Source organism: Nothoprocta perdicaria, unplaced genomic scaffold (assembly GCF_003342845.1).
Source record: "Nothoprocta perdicaria isolate Ctin4 unplaced genomic scaffold, notPer1 scaffold_15, whole genome shotgun sequence".
Classification (NCBI taxonomy): domain Eukaryota; kingdom Metazoa; phylum Chordata; class Aves; order Tinamiformes; family Tinamidae; genus Nothoprocta; species Nothoprocta perdicaria.
This window is the reverse complement of record NW_020454649.1, coordinates 7238900-7259365: the sequence shown is the minus strand read 5'-3', so window position 1 is coordinate 7259365 and position 20466 is coordinate 7238900. Positions and strand designations below refer to the sequence as shown.

Sequence of the window (20466 nt, the reverse complement as noted above, 5' to 3'; positions counted from 1 at the left end):
AAAGAGGACTGAGAAAATACTTTCTTGCTAAAAACAGAGGGCAATAATAATAATGAACATTCAAAACTGAAAAGCCTGGCCTCTAGTTCTTGGTGGCCTAGTGAAGGAGCTAGGCTGATTATTAAAAACACACACACACACACACACACACACACAACAACACACATCAAGAAACAAAAATGCAGTTCTGGCAGATAGTATATCACACAGTTGAATGCCAAGCAATATGTGTGGGAAGTACACTTGAAAGCACAGCTGATTTCTAGTTTAACCCTATTATGAAAGGTTGGAAGATGTATATTGTTTAGGAACAGGCCTGACTCCTCATAGCCCTCCTGGTATCTTATTTGTGCTGATGTGGCAGCCAACAGCCACAGCAATTTATAGAAATGAAAGTCATCCCATGTTATCACTCAGAACAATACAACGGGAGGATGCAGAAACATTTCTCATTTTCAATTCAAACTAAAAAGGCACTGCAAAAATTAACACAGTAAGTTCAAACCAAGTTCTCACCTCTTCAGACTCTGCATTTGGCTTCAGACAAATAAGGTTGCCCTCCACTGTCAGGCTGCTCAGTTTGTAACAAAATCCCAAATACAGCATCTGGTTGATATCCTCAATGTTGTTCCCCTCCAAGTCCAAAACCTCAAGGTGTTCCAACAAGCTCAGTTGACTTAGGTCAGAGATGTTGTTATAGGCAATGTAGAGTTCCTCAGCAGAAGTAAACAGGAGAGGTAAAGCACAGGTTTGCACAAGTAATAGTCAAGCTTTGCTAAATATTTTCTAGTCTTTGAGATACTACATGATACAGAGAGAGTTTAGCAGATTAGCACGGACAGAACATTTTTCAAGACTGGCCAGTGCCACCTTAAATAAGTAGGGCTAATATAGAAATGAATGTTATGCCGGCAATTGGCATTTTCAATATTAGAACTAAATGCTAAAACCTATTAAAAAATACTATGGCATCTTTTAAACCAACATATTCAGGCTTGATCAAGGCTCTTCAGAAAAACAAGGAGGAGAGAACAAAGATTACAGTTAAAGAGAAGAGCATCCACTAAAGAGAGTCATGTTTCCCAGGCCATGTCTGTACTTACTTTTAGAGAGCTGCAGGAAGAGATCCCATCTAAATCTGCGAGCCCACAGCGAGCCATCCACAGGACATGGAGATGGGACAATGTGGTTCCAAGGTCCCTTATGAAAGAAACAATTCAAGCTCTATTTAAATGGACAAAGACATCTGAGACTTGCTTATTTTCCCAAGACTAGGCCACTGATACTTTTTTCAGATCACATGCTGTTTACAAGAAAAAACGTTATTAAAAATGATCACCTTTAAAGGTGTAGAATAAGAATATAAAACAAACCTCTCTCCCAGACATCTTTGTTCTCATATGGCAAGACATTGTTCCAATTCAGTTTGTTTAAAATTCTTCCAAGAGCTACATCTTGGTAATTCATTCATAAATTTCAGATAAGTACTAAGGATTAAGTGAGGTGCATTTACATTGGCACCTTTTACTCTATACATATAACCCAAATTAGCATACTTGGGCTGACTGCACAGCCATCTTGCTCTTTCTTTTATTGAGACGCCTTTGTTCTCTTCTTGTAGTTAGAAGGAATAACAGTCTTACCAAATTACATTATTTGGATCAGCAACAAAATATAATCTGCTCATCCTATCTTCCCACTATTTAAGTCCATCATAAGAAATCTTTTATTCCAAGTACAGAAAAAGTACAGAGTTCCAAGTACAGAAAAAGATAACACAAAATGCAAAAATGATGGCACATCAAACTGAGGCCTTAACCACTTTCCACCCTTTCTTAAGATTAAATTGCCTAAGACCACTTTTCTACTTAAAAACAAAATAAAATTCTTCATAAAATCCCAAACCTATTACTATAACATAACAAAGAATGAGTATATACTTTAATGCACCTTCTAGGGAAAACTGTAGAAGATAAAAGAATATGGTCATGGGATTCCTCCTGACCTCTGAATACATTTAACAGCCCTTTTGTTCATGCCTTCCCCTCTGGGCCATGGGCCAAGGGAAGACCTTTCACTGCCCTCCGAGGGCATCTGGCAGCTCTGCAGCAGAAGTGATCCACCTCTCCTCCTCTGCAGTTCCTCACCATTGCAGGTGCTGGTACCGCTTTAGGATCACCCCTTCCCTGGCGGCACACTTGCTCCAGTCGAAGCAAGGCCACTAGATATACCATAGGGTGCTTCAGGTGAAGTTTTATAGCCTTCGAAGCACAGACAATCAGGATAGCTGAACTAATGATGCCTCGTGGTCTACAATTGTTATTACTTTCCCCTCTGAGGCTTCATATTTACTACAGGCCCCCCGAGTTGAAGGCATATAAAACCTCAGCCATATGATCCTTCTCTTCCTGCCTAGGGCTATTACATGTTACATGAGTAAGTTCTCAACTGGCTAAGCTGCAACTTCTCCCCTGAATTTTAAGCCTGGCTCTGCAGACATGGGATATAGTTATCTGGTACCGACACAAGATTAAAGTAACCTATGGACACACAGAATTCCCTTCATGTATAAACATAGTTCCTTCTACAAACTTACTGACCAGCCTCTGTGGATATCATCTGCAAGTCAGTCCCTCAAACCCACTGGGCAGTTGGGAACGTTTGCAGTCTGTGACACTGTAGCTGTCACCAGATAAGGCTCTGAAAGACGGCAGCTTGTCACTACGTCCTCCAAGGACTTGTTCAAGTTTGCCTATCCTTGATGACCATAACATCCCTGTATGTCACTGTGTCCAAAGACCTCCTAAAGGACCTTCTAGAGACTCTTCACACTCTACATAGTTCTTAAAGAAAACAAACACTGGAGCTAAGGAACAAATACCTCCCCAAAATAATATTTACCCAAGTTTATTATTAGATTTGCAAGCTGCATGCCTATAAGAAAGAAGTTAAATCAAATAAAAAGAGCAGAATCTACCATCAATCAAGATCAACAAACCCATAAACTTAAATATGATAGTTATGACTAATGTGGAGAAAGCATATTGCTCATTTCATGACTCACTTAGAACACTGATCAGTTGCTCAAATTTCAGGTTAATTTTGGTACAGAATTTTCTTTTCTTTAAGCTACTGGACACAACTATAAAAGCAGTCACTTCAATTTTCATAACACTGAAACAAGTGCTTCTGATAAATGCTCTCTCTATTAAGGCGGCAAAATTGAAGACCTTACCCAATTTCTTTACCATACACTACTGTGGTTGTTGCTGTTGTGTTTTTTTGCTGTTGTGATTTTTTTTGGTTTTGTCTTGTACTTACTAAAATAGTGTGCTTAGCCACAAAAAAGAAAAAAACAGCTTTTGGTAATATGTTACTTTTCACTATTCAAGCTGCAATGAGAACACTCTCAAATTAATTCGTTTCATTCGTGGACAAATTTGATTCCTCTGTGGCCACTTTAGGTGCAAGTCAGGAGAGCAATAAGGACCAGGGGATGATGAACATGCTTTTCTCCCACCCAGTGCAGACTACGGAACATGGGGTGTATGTTACAGTCATGAACAATGTTCTGTCCTTCAGGGTTCATGCTAGTTGCTAGAGGACATAGTTCATTGGCCCTCCTGCTTCCACAAAGAGCAATCTCCAATCAGAGATGTTATTGCTGCAGAGCCCATCTTAGCTTTAACTAAGGAAAGACTCCTGTGGAAGCTGTGAATCGTGATGCAGCATTAGAGAAGATTCTGTTGTTAGTTAGCACTTAGCTCCCCCTGTGAGCGCTGCTAAGGTTGCAAGGTGAAGCAGCAATGGAACTTGAAGGAAGCTGCCCCGACAGGACAACTGCAAGCACTTGCAGTGCTGAAAATGCTTCTGAAATGTTTTGGCTGGCCAAAAGAGAACTTAAGAGCTTGCAAGACATGGGAGTGCCCTGTCTGGGACCAGCTCTGCTGCAGTTGGAATGTATACCTTGGAGGGGTGAGGGCAACGTGAGGCGCTGTACGAGCACGCAGGACCGCTGGGTACGTGCAAGTGTGCACGTGGACATGCTCTTGTTTATGTAAGCAGGGAGGTCACCTCAGCCCAACCTATGGAGATGCATCGAGTGCTGCTGTAGCAAAAAAAATGGAGTTAATGGGAATCTGTGTTCTTAATAATTTATGAGGATAGTAGAAGGAAAAATCCACTACAATTACGAACATAACCCAAAGAGAAAAATATTGACTGAGGCTAAAACTAATAAGACATGTCAGAGACCAACCAGAACTCTCCTGTACTCAGCATGATACAAATGTAGAGAAAATGATAGCATCTATTTCAAAAACAGGGTTGAGAAATGTGATTGAGAGGTTTGAACCAAAGGACATCACAGAGAAAAGAGGTCCCATTAATACAGGCAATGGACAATCCCATTGCTGCTGACAAGTGTCCTACTTCAAGTGACACAGAACCCTGTAACTTTCTAGAAAGTACAAAGAACTGGCAAGGTAATTGTATGACCTCACTTCTGCTGTGGTTCACGCAGGTCAGGTTTGAAGCAAAGAGATGGAGTACTGGTGGGAACGCGCACGTCCTGTCTTTCACCGTGTTGAACCAAGGATTACAGCCTCTGAGGCTGCCAAACCTGTGTCCTCCAGAGCACTTATCTATGCACTGACCTAAGCACTTGCCTGCAGAATACACACTAAACACCAAAATGTATTTCTAACATCCAGAAATCCTCAGAAACCAATGCAATGACACCATAGTTTCATTAATTTTCCATTTTCAGAGGCAGCAAGCTTGAACTCACAAGTTTGCACTTAGAATTGACTTTTATTCATGAAAATGCATAAACAGAGCTGTTTGAAAATAGGCTCTAATTATCTCTGTATACTGCTGCAGGGAAGGGAACTCATCAAACAGTTCTGTTTCTCTAAGTGTCTTGGCAGCATCCTCCTCACTTGCGCACAACCATTTAGGATTTTTTCCCATGAAATCTGATGCTCCCATTTTGTCATCACTCCCCCAAGCCGAAGGGAGAGTGCAGGGGCAGGGAACGGTTTGGCTTACAACACCCAATAACAGTTTGAAAAATAATAACATGTTCTTCCATTAATCCCACATACTTGTTCTTCAGGGATTGATTCGCTTGAGCCAAAATTCTGCTGGAGAGAGACCAGACCTTGGGAGCCAAATTCTGGTCTTGGTGTCACCACAATAAATCTCAAGTAGTTCCATGCAGTTCAACCTACCTAGTAAACACAACAGCATAAGCCTGAACAGAACCAAGCTCTGAACATTCACTCCTTTGAAAACTATTAAGTTCGTCTTGCATCTGTTTTAGAATCATCCACTTGCAAATTAACACCAAATTTGCAGAAATTTGTTGACTAAAACTTCACTAGCAACACTAAAGCAGAGATTAACGCTGAAAGGATTTATTTTTTTAAAGGTCACCCTAAAAATGAATGTGCTGACAAACACAGACACTCAGATTTTAAAAGAGTGGCCAAAGTACTGCTCTGAAACATAAAGAAGAAAATTTCAGCTCTGATCTACAGAGATCAAATTGAATTTATCAAGCTGCACTGTGATAACAGTGATCTGGTCCATATGTCAGTACACAATGGTTTTGTTGTACAGATAAGTCTGACATCAGAAGCAAAAACTTTTCAAGTCTGAATATTATTTAAATCGGTAACATATGTTCCAATAGGAAGCTTGCATAATAGCTTCATTGTGCTCTCAAATAGCTGCAAAGTGCTCAGGACTGTAAAATGAATTGTCTGCATGTGCTGCTTTCACTGCACTGACGCTCTGACACAGCCCCCAAGCCTGCGAGCAGTTCTAAGGCAGAGGCTTTATGTCCCTGCAGCCTCTGGCCTTTTGCAATCCAACAAACCTTGTGTGAATGCAAGGAGCTGACTCGGAGGCTTGCTCTGCAGCACTGCAGCCTCACTTACGTCCTGTTTACACTTCCAAAGTCAATCAGCTGGAGGCTGTAAAGCTCCTGGTGCCGCTCTCCTTTGCCTCGCACCTCACAGAGCTACTCTGGCACTGCGGCTACAGCAGTTGCTGCAGGTGCAAGTGCCAGCCCAAGGTGCAAGGTACCGGGGTCACGTCCTGCCCTGCTGGTGCCAGAAGCTCTCTTTCAGGCTGAAAGGCCATGGAAATCTAACACTTTATAATTTGGCCTCATTCTTCCTTCTGAACTGTACAGTTTTTTTTTTCCTCCACAGCAAGTATTCCTACTCATGGTGAGAAACATACAAAAACTAGGACTTAGACAAACTTCAATTGATAAACTTAAAAACATCAACAGAAGGCAAGTGCATTTTAGTCACCAAGGTCAGACAGAAAGCTTGCATCTACAAAGGGTTTGTTTAACAGCTGTGTCTATGAAATGCTGTTTGCACTATATCCTTTTACATGCAAATGAAGAATTTCCATGTGAATGAAAATAATTGTTGTCAAGGGCCTTTGCAGTAACGCAGCTCTGTCGTCCAATCATTTTTGGTCAATTTTCAATTGAATAAAATGCTGTTTTCCACAAGGTCTGCAGTGCTGACACTACCAACAGTATTTCTCCAAAAAAAGGATTTAAATTCTATTTAAGATTTCTTTCCTGACCCCTCCTACCACCTGTTTTATACATTTCAAGTCTGCAGTAAGGACAAAGGTCTGGCATAGCACTTGTAGCTGCAGTCTCTGCCTCACTGCATTGACAGGGCAAGTGATCTCTAGGGAAGTAATGCAAGCCCCTCATGAGGCACAGGGGTAAAAAAGGGGCACTCTTCACATTTCCACGCTTTGCCTAACCCCCTGTACAGCCAGCAACTCTGCTCTGAGTTCCTCGGCTCCGTGGTTATGCTGCAACCACTGTGAGGGACTTGCTAGGACAAATGGCAAGCATCAAGGAATCATGCACCTTGGCTAGTACTTACTCCAACATGGAAATCCTGAGCAGGGACGGGAGCCTCCCCAGCTACAGCAGCCAGTGCCGCTCGCTATCCAGGTGGTTGGGCCGGGGTCCAGGAGCAGAGCCAAGGCGCTCACGGGCACCCTTTGGGCTGGCAGAACACTCGAGCTCGCGCACAGATGTGCCCATGACAGCACTGCAAGCAGACACTCCCCACACCGCAGCAGAAAATTCCTCGTTCCCGAGTACCACCGGCGCCAAATCTTCCACAGGCTTCAGCAGGCGCCGGTTTCCCAAGCGAACTCCCCGAGCACCCATCTTGGCCACGGCACAAAGCAGGAGATAAGAGAGCAGGAGTCCAGTCCCTCCGAATCCTATCTCTGAGCCATTTGCATCTTACTATTTACAGCCCTTCCACACATTACGGCTTCTCCTCATCACTGAATGTGCTGTAGCAACCCCAATATGCCACTTGCAAGCACTTTACTTTGCAGACCATATCTCTTTAAAAGCAAAAGTACTTGTGGACACCAAGAGAACAAGGACATTTTTAAGAGAAATAGGGCGGTGATGTTCAGGCTCCTGTAACTAGTCGTAGCTGCGCTGAAGTTAATCCAGACTTTCACTTCTGTTAAAATTAATATACATAGTGAAGTGAAAGTCCCTAAAATGTAGCTTTAGTTTCAAATGTTCTCATTTTCAGTTACTGTCAAAAAACCTAGAGCAGAATAACAGGCCTGATCAAAGCTGATGTAACTGGAGTTAGGAACAGCAATTCTGCAACACACAAATCTATAGTGTGCGTGGGCAGGATAACACAATCCTGTGCTAATTTCCTTTTGATCATTAAAATGCTTGACAGTTTAGTTATTTGGTAGTGTTTAACAGACAGCGAAGCAGTAACAATGAAGTATGAGTTCCTTTAACTTAGCTCTTACATCGCCAAGGAGCAAGGGATGCCAAAAATGAGGTTCTGTGGGCCAAAAACCACCCGTGATTTCTTTTCTTAAACACTGTACTCCGGCTCCGCCTTGGACATGAAGCTGTGCCCCAGAGATGCTGCAAAACCCAATACACAGTGCTACAGCCCAGGAGGTGCATTACACATTGCACAAGAGCAACTGAATTTTCAAACAGGGTCAAGTTCAGATACATAGTAAATAAAACTCTCACTCCCACGTCTCAGTTGTCCTGTGATTTAGCCCCAGAGCCGCCGACATTTCCTATAAATTTGGCAATCCTTCACTCTGACTGTTGAAAGTTTACATATAAAAAGTAACGAATAATGAAACTGTGGTTGCAGAATGAGTTATTTACATTAAAGGAATGAATCCCACATCATTTTAAATTTCCTGCATGGATAATGTTTTAGTCTCCCACATGTTGTGTGCTTGCTTCACAGTATGTTCCAAGTTTAAGCGTTGGCAGAATGAGACAGATATATTACAACTTTGATTTAATATAAATCTAACCTTTTAAAATCAACACTTGAAATTTAATGCTGCACAGTAAGCAAAAGGAATATCTGCTAAAAGATCTAAATCAATGGACAGCTTCATTGATGTTAAAATTATCTTGCTGCAAAACTACTTTTTCTGAGTATCAGAAAAACTGAATCTCTAGATTAATTGATTACACAGAATTAAAGAGCCGGATTTGCTTTTCAGTGCTAACGTTTTTCCTCATTAAATGATTTTAGAGTTTTCACTGAAAAAGGAGATACCACAGAAATGTACTGATATGAATATCTAAAAATAATTTAAATTCCTTAAGTGTCTAAAATGTAGCTTCTCAAGATTCTTTAAGCACTTTTCTCCTATAATAATGACTTTCTGTCACTCTCGATGGCTATTTCTTCTTTGTACCTTTCCTCCATTTAGTATTTGTGCATATATTCAATGAGAAAATAAACAACAACGACAATCACACACCGAAGTGATCGTATTTGTTCCTTGCAAGCAACCACAGCCACTGTGCAGGACACAAGCGTAGCATCTAGCCTGCTGTGCAGACCACAAGCAAGGGTAAAACCTTTCACTGACTGATCTATGCTAACCTCAAGAAAGGTACTCACACCAGACGTTATCAGCTCTATCCAGCTGGCTTCAAGCTTCACAAGTAAGGGAAAGTATTCCCAGGAAGAGCCAGACAACTCACTGCCTGCCCCAACATTCAGAAGTCTACATTCGCTCCTTGAATTTTCAGTGGCTCTCTACATTTCTTCAGTGAACAAAAAGGTTTCCAAACTGATCTATCCAAAGGTTCACATAAGCCAACTCGAAACACACTCCAGAAACAATCTGGCATCACCGCTAAGTACAGATGGTTGGGAATGACTTAACTAACAAGAAAAAAATATACAGATCTAATTTTCTTTCAAACTGTTGAGATTAACGTTTCCTCTGCAGTACTATGTTAGGCTGGAAGTCCAAAAAGGAAAGAAACATCAATGAAAATGTCTGCAAGTGGTATTTAATACTAACAAATGCATAAAATAAGACTTCCCTTAATTATTATGCTTTGTGAATTTCAAAGTAAATACCAGTTATACTAAACTATTCAATAAAAGTAATGCAACTCATTCTAGACAAGAAAAAAGAATAGTTTAAAAAATGCCCTTTACCTTAAAAAAATGGGAAAAATAATGGGAAGATCATGGCATTTTGCATATCTGAGCAGATGTCCAATACACATAATTGACTTGTTCACACAGACAAACTTTACAGAAGGTCCTTCAGCCAGTGGAAGTCGTATTGCTTAAATGCATCAAAAAAATAATGAAAGACATTATACAGGTAAGCATACTATAATTTTTTTAATCCTCTAGTACAACTTAGCAACCACATTTTCATATGCTTGTTTTAAGGAGGAAGAAACTACTGCTATTGATTTTTATATTCCATAGGGTCTAAATTAAACGTGAGGCAACAGACCTTTTATCAAAGAAAAGAGAAGTAACTTCTTATAGAACAGACACAACATTTTAAAAGCAAGTTTACCTTGGGGTACATTTTAAGAGCAATGTCTTTAAAAATTTTTTTTATGAGATCTTAATTGTGGTAATCATTAAGAGAGAGATAAACTAAAGAATAAACACAGCCAAGCACTCCTCTAAAATCTTCCTGGTAGGGAGAAGAAACAGAAGAACAGAAAGCTGTCAGTTAAGGTCGTGAGGCAGATGCAGTCCAAACCAGGGAGCAACACAAATGCTCTGTCAAACACAATCCTTCATAAAACACCTATTATTGAAAGTGGCTGGTAGGCTTACTTATCACATCGTTTTGTTCAGGTTCTCAGCTCTACAGTGAAGCTTTAGGCGAAGAGGGCTGAGCATGCATGCATTATACCTGCTGAAAATACCCACGGAGCGCCCTGGGTAACACCGTGCCTCTCCTCCTAATCACAGACCTCTCTTCCTAAAACACGAAGGCATTTCTTTATTTCTTTTTGCAGGTATTGGCCCATCCCAAACAGACCTCCTGCAATCTGTAAAGAACTCAGACCAAAAGAATAAGGCTTTGCCAAACAGCAAATCACAGTAAATCTCCACTGTGTGCAGTAATGTGCCCACAGAAGATAACAACTAAATCAGCTCCTGCACTAAGACTATTTTCCTGAAATTAGATTTTAAGAACCTATTGTGCACTGAAATCCTATTCATTTCTTCATCATTCGCATCACTTAGCAGTTATCAATTGATGAACACAAGCAAGTAGCTTGCAGCAAGGCACTATAGTGTAAGAGTGAGTCAAAACAACCCACAAACCCATTACATTAGTGCTAGGCTTATTTTCCTCCCTATTTCTGTAAGGACTCCCTTCCTGATGGTTGCTTGGAGCCATCAGGAAGAGACTTATGTTAGGAGGTTGTTATGGAGACTATGAGAGCTGCAGAGCTCCATCAGCAACAGGCAAATCACGAGAGCTTCCCAGTCCAAATCTTCGGGTTTTCTCAGGTGATAATCACAATCACTCTTCGTCATCCTTAAAACACTTAAGCATAAATTTTTGTAAGTGATCCCTAACATTGGCAGCTGAGACACAGCAGCTGCTAAGCTTAATAGCTGGACATGTAAGTGCTTATTTGCTGGCAAAAATCAGTTGGTTATTACTAATGTTTTTATTTAGTATACAACAGGAGCATCTAGAGCATGTAACTGAAATTACGATCCCATCAAGCAAAGCTTTGTGCATTAAAAAGACTGTGTCTGCCCCCTGAAGAGTTTATAAAGCAAACAACTGAGGCAGAAAGCCTCCATTTTCAACAGCACTGGAGCAAAAGCAGGGAGCAAGCTGAGACACCACAGGTCTGTGGCTAACTCACCAACTGCACACCATTTTGAAGTTCTGGGCCCGTGGCTCAGCCACAAAGCCACCAAGTGCCTCTTGTTCACAGGGAAGTTGCTGCAACTGCTATCTCTGCTCCAGCTGGTCCAGAGTAAAACAGCACCTGCAGCCCCAGAGACTGCACTGGAGAGACTGGTGGTGCCTTAAATGTCTTGCATTCATTAGCAACAATAGACAAGTCTTAGCTAATTACTACCCGAAAACAAGCAATATTGCTAAGAACAAAACAGTTATTAATATATCATTCCAGAGATTCCCTTTGGAAGTCGTGAAAGCTTTTATCTCTGCATTTTCTTGCTGAAGGAACATCCTCACCTCAGTAAGGCTCACTGAGATGAGCCACGGTAGACTGTGCAATGCCAGCTTGAGCAGCACCCCAGAGAAAACTGCCTATGGAAAAGGGAAAACAAGGGGGTTTCAACTACACAGAGGGACGGGGAAGGTTTCCTGTAAACAACCTCAGGCTCCAGCAGAGGTATTTACTGCTCAAAGATTCAGAGTTATGTTAACAGGGCAGTGCCCGAGGCAGCAGTGAAGAAAAGCTGAACTGTCATCCCAGATGCGTGCACAGCACAGAGGGAACAGCGTGAAATGAAAGTTCACTCAACCTTTGCTTTTCTTTTTACAAATACACTAAAAATGCGATGCTGTCTCTACTCGGATGTTGAACAGAGAAGGGGCACAATTATTAACTCATGCGCTCACCTCACCTTGCCGGCGTTTACAGACAGGCATGCTCCGTGTGTTATCTATTATTTACATCCTTTGCTCTTCCACTAGCTACGTTTATTCTGCAGAAAGCATTGCGGTATGTGAGATGGTCCCTGATGACCTTCTGATGGTTTTCGTGCTCTGTATGGTACCTCAGCTTGGATCACAAAATAGAAATGTGATAGTGGTGCCATGGGAGATGAAAACTGCCTCCATGGAATATCTCTGTCTTCCTCTCAGAGGTAAATGAGTGCTGTTGCTCTCTGCTCAGGTTGAAATGAGATGAATACACTAAGCTCTCCCCATTGACTTCTTCAGGAACAAAAGACTTTCAGACTTTTGGAGCTGTAATGATCCAACTTGTCTCCTAATCATACTCCTTAGAGAAAACTGCATGCAAGGCTTTCCAGCAGCTGTGCAAGTGAGCAAGCAGACATGTGCTACCCAAAAAGCTGCGCAACATGCAGCTTTCTTCTCTTGTTATACATACCTATTCCTGAAAACACACCCTCTACGCTTCTGAACAAGACCCTGTTTATAATACAATGTTCCCAGAAGAGAAACTAATTATCACACTATGAAGAACCATAGATCTGAGGAATACATGGGGAAAAGACCCTGTGTGCCTGAACCAGGTTGCAGGGTGTTTCAGCTGGGGAAGGTTATGTAGCATAGTGAGCTGGAGAAGAGAGCCATGCAGACACTACAAAACCACAGTCTTATCTTGATGTCCTCCCATTTAAAGCCTAAAAGACATTCACACTATCTACTTTGGGCATATAACTGTTGAAATTAAAACAGGAAGGCTGGGAGCAATGAACTCCCTTTCTAGGCAAAGGAGAGCTTGGCATCTCTGGGAGGTCTACCCAAAATCGTTAAGTGTTCAAAGCAGTTGGGTTCCTTAGGAACTTCGGGTAGACTGGCTAGCTGGGCTTTCCCTAAAAAGAATCCGCTTGGACAAAGTATTTCTATTCCCAAGTCATTACTTCGCATCAATAACATGAACATCTTTAGGTAAATTGGAGAAAATACAGCACGGAAAGGAATTAGTGAAAATGACAGGAAGAAAAAATATTAAGGAGAACAACAAGGAGTAAAAATAGATTACGAGAAATATTGTCCCTAAATAATTTCCATTCAAAACTACCCAGCAAAGAGCAGATGCCTGGGCACACACCATCGCTTGTCCTTCAGATTGTTGGTGCCCAACATTACAGCTTAGTCCCACACAGCACAGAGAAACTTCGTTCTGAGCCTGCAAAGCAGCTGGACAGATACTCATTTTTCAGCACGTGAGCACTTCCAATGAAGTCAAGCTTCTTGTGACTTTCAGAAATCTGCGTTGGATGAGCACCAAGGAATAGTACAGCTAATTTCAAATGCCCAGAGAGCATGATTCAGGTCTCAAAAATATTTTTAAACATTAAAGTCCTTCCTCCCAGTTACAAAATAATTACCTTGGCTCTGGTTTCTTAAAGTCATGAAACCACCAGCAAAATCCTCACTCAAGTCACTTAGTTAAATTTTTGGTAGTCTTTGCACAAATAAAGAGGGTTTGAAGGTTGAAAGGTTTGAAAAGCGAGTATCAAGATTTCTGCATAGCCACTTTTGTCTCCAACAGCTGGTGCCATAAGGAAAAAATCCACATCTAAAGACCCATCATAAAAGCGTGAAAAGTGTTAAATCTGAATGCACTCTGCACCTTGCTTGTTTGAACCTTGAGGACATCTGTTTCTCATCACTTCCCTCCCACAATGACTTACTCACCCGAAAGGGTAAGGATAACCCACCCCCTTTGTGGTGGGAATCTTTTTGCAACAGGACAAGAACAGTGCGAGAACTGAATGCAGTGCAGATTGCAGTCCAGAAAATTTTAAGCCTATCTGGATTAAGAAAATCTCCTTTGCTTTTATTGTATTCCTCATATTAATTTTGGACCTCATGCTGTCTGCAGTTGCTGCTCACATGACTTAAAATATAGGTGTAAACAACTTAATTTCACTTTCTTAGTCACCAATAACTCCTCTCTATTGTAAACAGTTGCTGAAGCTGCACTGGGAGCTGATCAGTTTTCTAAGCTACAACATGCAAAGCTGAAGCGGGGTACAAGTGCTAGGGAAATAGAAGCCTGCCTGGAAAACTGTGCTCCTGCTACAAACTTATGGGAACCAGTTCCTGACTCTCCCATATCTGAATTAAAAGGTCTTTCATAAAGACATTTATCTAACATTTTTGAACAGGTCTCTTTATTCATCCTTGAGTTCAGAATAAAAGCAATCAGATAAAAATACATAGGCTACATGCCAAAACTGAAGTAGTAATTCATTGGCCTTGAAGTACAGTTTTTACTGGAATCATTATCAAGACAAGGACCATGTGTCATCATAACTGAAAGACAGTTTTTAAAATAGGCTTTTCATAACAGGTTCCATGTTTCTTCCTCAATTATCAGTTCATAAATCTATAATTTCTTGGATGGTAGCAGATGGGTGAAGGTCACCAAATAATACCTCATAAAATTAGTGTAATGTAGCAAATTAGCAAGACTCTGAAGTAATTCTTTCCACACTGCACTGGTTTCTCCAAACTTTTCCCCCTTTTGCAAAGGGCCAACAGAAATATATCACCCCTCCTCCTAAATTCCCATTCAGCTGCCAAAATGGGTTTTCTGCAAATATACTTGGATTTATTTTCCTTGTGGATTAAATAAGTAACAATGATATCCTCCACTTACATATTGACATATTGCCTTCCTAAGTTTGAAGCAGTCAAAAGTAATGCAGTCATTTTTGGGGGTGAGTAGTGGTGGGAGAGGAGAACATTAATTCACAGGAATTACCAGGAAAAGCCAATATCTGAAACCACCTGATTTTCCACTAGCAAGCCTTGCTCTCCTGCAAAGATTAGAATATAGGGAACCCTGAGCAACCCCCTTTGATTTCTATCAAACAAAACTGCAACACACCCCAGGTTCCTCACCGAGCACAGCTTGAGTTTCCATTGGATAGACAGGAAGCAACACTTCAAAAAATAGCAAGTGAGAATTTTGAGTCCTTATTCTGACAACTGCTTATATGCAGTTTATTAAAGGAAGCCTTTCCTCATTTTCAAACAGAAAAGGGTTTTCATCCTAAAATAAATAGAAAATTCTGCTTTGCAATAAAGATCAAAACAAAAAGTGACCAAGGGCAAGTGTGCCATATTCCTACCCGCTTCCAAATTGACAGCCTTTCATTCAGCATAATTCACCATAACACCATTTTTTTTTCATAAAATAGAACATGCAATGTCTGGTTTTAATATCCTAACCATATACGAAACTCTCTCTCTCTTTTCCCGGCTTTAGTCTCACTTTTTTTTTTCTCTCTAGTAAACAAAGCAATTTCCAGCTGTCCTTACTAGACATCTCCTGTTATTTGTCGCCCATTTTCAAATTATAGCCACAATGATTCTGACTTCAGGGCTGAGAAGATATACAGGAATTATAGAGAAGAATAATTTTATCTAATCTTCAGAAATATAGTATGAGGGTTTTAGTTAAACACAACAAAACAATCATCTTTTGGACAGAATTCAAATATCAACAATTTAAATTCAGAAGTGAAATTTCTAGATTTTTTTGAATTACTGAAGACAGTTACTGTTAGAGCAGAAGTCTGTTAGAGCAGAAGCAGCTACGTTACATTAACCATAGCAGACATTGTCTTGATAATAGTGGTGTTTTAATGGATATTAAATTGACACAATACAGATGCACCAAAATAAAATTCAAGTATACAGGCTGTGCTTGCATGGACTGTGCCCCTAAACGATTTAAATTTATCAAAGATGGACTGTCAAAAACTGGAATTAATAAATGAAAGCTGCTGCTGTCTTGTGCTCCTGAGTTCTGGTCCAGGAAAGCTAACAGTTTCTTTTTCTTCCTTTACCTTCCTTTATTTCCTTTAACTCCTTCCTCCCCTATAATTGCATTTAATCAGCACACAAAAAGCATTCTTGTTTAAAGGAAAAGCTGGTAGCTTTTCTGGAGCCTACGTGCCTGGGAAGCATCAAAATATTAGACTTGATATTCAAGGCAAAACTTATTGGTATTAGAGTTCAACAAATCAAAGCTCAACTTGAGACCAAACTTGACTCCCTTCTACTGCTTGAAACAGGTGAAATCACAGAGAACAACTGGCAAAATCTTTTCAGGACAGAGGTGAGAGTCACAATACAAAGATAAATGCTATGCTTAAGTTGAACAAATTAAATTAGTCTTAGACTAGACTTTAAGACATACTTAAAAGTTTTTCTGAATTACAACCTACATTCTGAAAAAACAACAGAATTAATCAGAACATTTTCCACTGAAAATTTGAGAATATGGACTTTTTTACTAAAAAATAAAAATTGTTTTTTTTCTTTTTTTTTTTAATAGAACAAAATAAATGAAATCTCTTCTTATACTGTGAAGAATATAATTCCTTCCACCCACTACACTTCCTCCTTCACTGCAGTAATGCAGCAATTTCCTGTTTACGACAGTGGTTAGTTGCCATTAAAATAATTGCAGCAATGTAGATTCACTACTTTTATACTTTACAAACTAGAAGTGAAAAACATTTTTAGACTACAAATGTTCCATCTCTACATCAGAAGGAAAAATACTATCAAAACGTGACAACTGAATAGCAAAGTGGATTTTTTAAAAAAAGCATTGTCTGAAGTATTTTCTTCTCTGACTTAAAATTCCTCTTTCAGAGAATATTTATGATTGTGAACACAACCAGCACTGACTCACAACAAATAACATCCCAGGACCCGGTGTTACCCAACTCGCAACAGCTGCCGCTTCAAATCTGCTCAGTCTTGTCTCTCTCCTCCCCCTTCTTTTGTTCTACTAACAACTCCTATAAGCTGAATGATCTTAGAATTAAGATGCTTCATTCACCAGTAATAAAAACTGCAAGTTTGTTAACCGCTTTAGCGATGATCCATAAGACAGAATTTTTTACTGCATTTCACATTAGGGTTAGTGTTCTCTTTAAGGACAACAAGGGACAGTTTGCTCCCCAAAGTTAGCTACCAGCCATATAGAACCAGAGCACAGACCTAAGGCAAAGGCAGCCTTTTGCGTAGCCATTTGTCGATACCAATTCTACTTTGCTGCCATGCATTATTCATCAGGAGTAATCCACCCAGCAGCACAGGAGGGGGCAGACAGTGCCCTCTCCCCCTGAGGAGGTCTCCTTTACATCCTCCCGCACCTGAACACCACAGTCTCCTACGAAAGGAGTGGGATGCTCTCACAGAGCTCAGCAAGCCAGACACATGGAGCTTTGCCATCACAGCTGTAAAGCAGCCCAACTTCACTGACTTCAGGGATGTCAAGGTGATTTTTATCAGCTGAGCAACCAGTCCAACATGTCCAAAACAGACTACCGAGTGTACTGAAACGCTCTTAAATGCAAATGTCAGGACACAGAAGAGGCTCAACAAAAATGACAAAATATTTGCAGGAAGCAGGTTCTCCTGGGAGGTATGTCTGGTTCCTGACTAGAGGTGAAATCTTGCTCAGTTTTACAGTAAACTCCCACAGACTCCAGCACAGAAGGAACTTCTCCGGGAGCAGGCTGGGGGGTAATTCACTGGCATCATTGCAACTGCACTGATTTGGACCTGCTTTCATCCTGCCCTTAAACTTCCGAGGCGGTGGAGTCTACATTCATTACCTAATCCATTATTAAGGCTTGCGGAAATGGAAGAAATGTAAGCAGCACAAATGAAGATTTTATCACTTAAATAAAAATGAAGGCTGTTAATCTGTGCATTTATTCAGTTATTCTTACCTCACAGATGCAAGCAAGCTATTGTTCAGTTTCAACTGTCTCAGGTTAGGTAGATAGGCGCCTATGGGAGGAGAATAAAGAAGCATTTTGCAGGACATGGTAGCAAGATAAGGAAATATTTGACAACAAACTTAAGTATTTCATTTCACATGCATTTCTTACCTGTTTCTGTCTGATCTATGCTGGATGTCTTCTAAGAAAGTTAATGAGACTATTTCACTAGCAAAATATTTTAGCCTTTGCATTTTTGCAACATGTACGTATCGTCTGCACGACTGCAGAATTGTAGTTTTTGGAAAGCCTCTCAGAAAGCTATGATACCATGTCTTCCCAAGCAAACAACAGATACTGGCTGAAATTGTGTTTTCTTCAGTCCAATTCAATACTCTTGTTGATTATTAACTGAATGATATTCTGAAGAGCTAAAGAATGCTTTCTAATATAGCATTCCATGAAGCATCTTCCTCTGTGGTATCCATGATGCTTTTGCTTCTCTCAAAATTTTTCTCTACTTATTTGATGGTAAGTAGAGGAGTAATTGGACACGAGGCTAATGTATTTCTGAGCCAAACAACAAAGTACTCTCTCCCATGCCACACTGTATTTTCCTAACACAGAGGCTCCTCAAACTATTTTTCTTTCCTAAGCCTTGCCTACTCCCATTAATTTTGTGTATGTGATCCATTCATTACTATTCAACTGTACAAGCTTTGTATGTAACAGCAACAACAAAAAAGCATTTTGTTATTATAACTTTTTACAATTTTTTTTTTCCTGTTCTTAAGAGATATTTTCTTTTTATCCTCGATTTCTTCAACAGGTAGCTCTGAAGTGCAACCAGAACTTTCCAAGTTACGGGTTAACTTGGATAAAAGCTCAAGCTGCAGGAAACACTTGCTATCAAAGGCAACAAACTTGTACCCATGGACTCTCAGCAGAATTTACCCAGAGCTGCCAAAGATATTCCACCATACTATCTTACTTGTAGAGGTAATATCAATTTTAGACGGACTCAATCACTGCTAATGCAGTAAAATCCATTCTCAACAACTATTTTTATGAGCCCTCTGAGTAACCTCTCTGGCATCAATGGTTTAGCAGTAGCCAAAGCAAAGAAATCATCCTAGATTTTCTCACAAGATCCACTCCTCAAAAAAAAGGAAAAAATAGTGAGAGGATAAAAGGGTGATCGTGTTGATCTCATTTCTCTGAACAGGGAAAAATATTTCATTAAGTCATGGTTTAACAGAAGCATTACTTTTCTAATGCTGTTTGGGTGTGATTATAATCCACATGTTGATTTTTGCAGTAAACTGTCTTGCCACGCAGATTCAGCCAAGGAGTTAAGAGGTGACTATGCACATAAAGGAAAGCATTTTAAAGCAAACAGGTTTTACAAAGTGGTGCTAAAAGAGGATTTGAATGAGGGACAGAGAGAAATGTGGAAGGCTGGGCTCAAGAAAAAAAAAATCCATTTGACATATTTATGGTTGTTTCAGGGAGAGGTGAATAAACAAACAATAACAAAAATAAAAGGAAAATAAAAGAAAAGTCCACTAAGGAATATACAAAAGGATTCAAAGACGCACTGGGTGAGGCAGCCAGAGCAACCGGCCAAAAACACAATTTTCCCATCTGGTTATTTAATTATTGTAACCCAATCCTCTATCTCAGAGATTTTATTGCACTTTGGCACAACACACCCCTGCTAACTTGAAGAGTCTTTAATAGACTGTTTAGTAGACTAAAATAAAAAGGTATAAGATGTGCACTGGTATAAAATTCTGCCAACAAGGCTTTCACAATATATTTCTCTAATTTTTCAGGTTCTTCCCTATATTTTGTATTAGATATGTAATTGGTTTTGGTACCAAGAACACACTGGCCATTCAGTTTTGCTAGATCTATAGTCAAGTTTTCTTACATACAGACTGGAGACTTGAAAAATAAGTTAAAGAGAAAAAACCTGCAAAATATGATATAATAAGTGCCCTCAGCAAATTCAATTGCATGCTTCTAATTTTCTTGGTTTTAATCCTAATAACACATTTTCCTAAGGCCAATGATGTGAATTAGTCTTTAATTAACATTTCCCTAAAATATCAACAACATTGGCTTAACATTTTACTTTCAAAATAGAAATAATATATTCCCCGTTCTCACTGAAACTGCATCGTTTCAGCTCAAAAGAGAGCAGTCCAGGAAAAGGCTGGTGCCCACAGCGCAAAACTGAGAATGAGAAATGGGTAGCAATGTTATCTCTTCCATCTAAGACTCACTAAGCAATCCTTTGCTCAATGGTTTTGAAATCGCTGGCGAGCAACAGTGCAGCAGTATTAAACTATGCTACCATGTTATCCTAGAGGAACATAAACTAAATGAAGAGTGAAGAACTGAATGCATAAAGGTAGATGTACGACTTTTTTCTTAAACAGTCCTGAAATCAAAGAACCACCAAAAATATTTTCAGTAAGACATGACATCGGTTCTTCACCACAGTGTGTATTCCTGAAGAAAAGCCTGCAGGCCTCTACCTTGGAGCTGCTATATTCAGGGTTAGTGTAGACCGCTAACACAACTGCGAAATGAAATGATAGATGCACATTCAGCAACATTTCCTCAAGTGCCACTCTTCATAAGTAGAGAGGAAATAAGGTTGTGTTTTGGAGCTGCCTTGATA

General features: G+C 40.1%; 1 protein-coding gene across 1 annotated transcript in view; it reads right to left on the bottom strand.

The window, feature by feature from the left end:
- The window catches only part of LRRC56 (leucine rich repeat containing 56), a 57284-nt gene that overhangs the window by 13609 nt on the left and 23209 nt on the right, over window positions 1–20466 (bottom strand). The window contains exons 4-6 of the mRNA XM_026034807.1: window positions 17787–17847; window positions 1104–1200; window positions 517–714 (exon numbers count right to left, since the gene is read on the bottom strand). Of these exons, the coding sequence (XP_025890592.1) occupies window positions 517–714; window positions 1104–1200; window positions 17787–17847 (356 nt within the window). The remainder of the gene's footprint in view (window positions 1–516; window positions 715–1103; window positions 1201–17786; window positions 17848–20466) is intronic.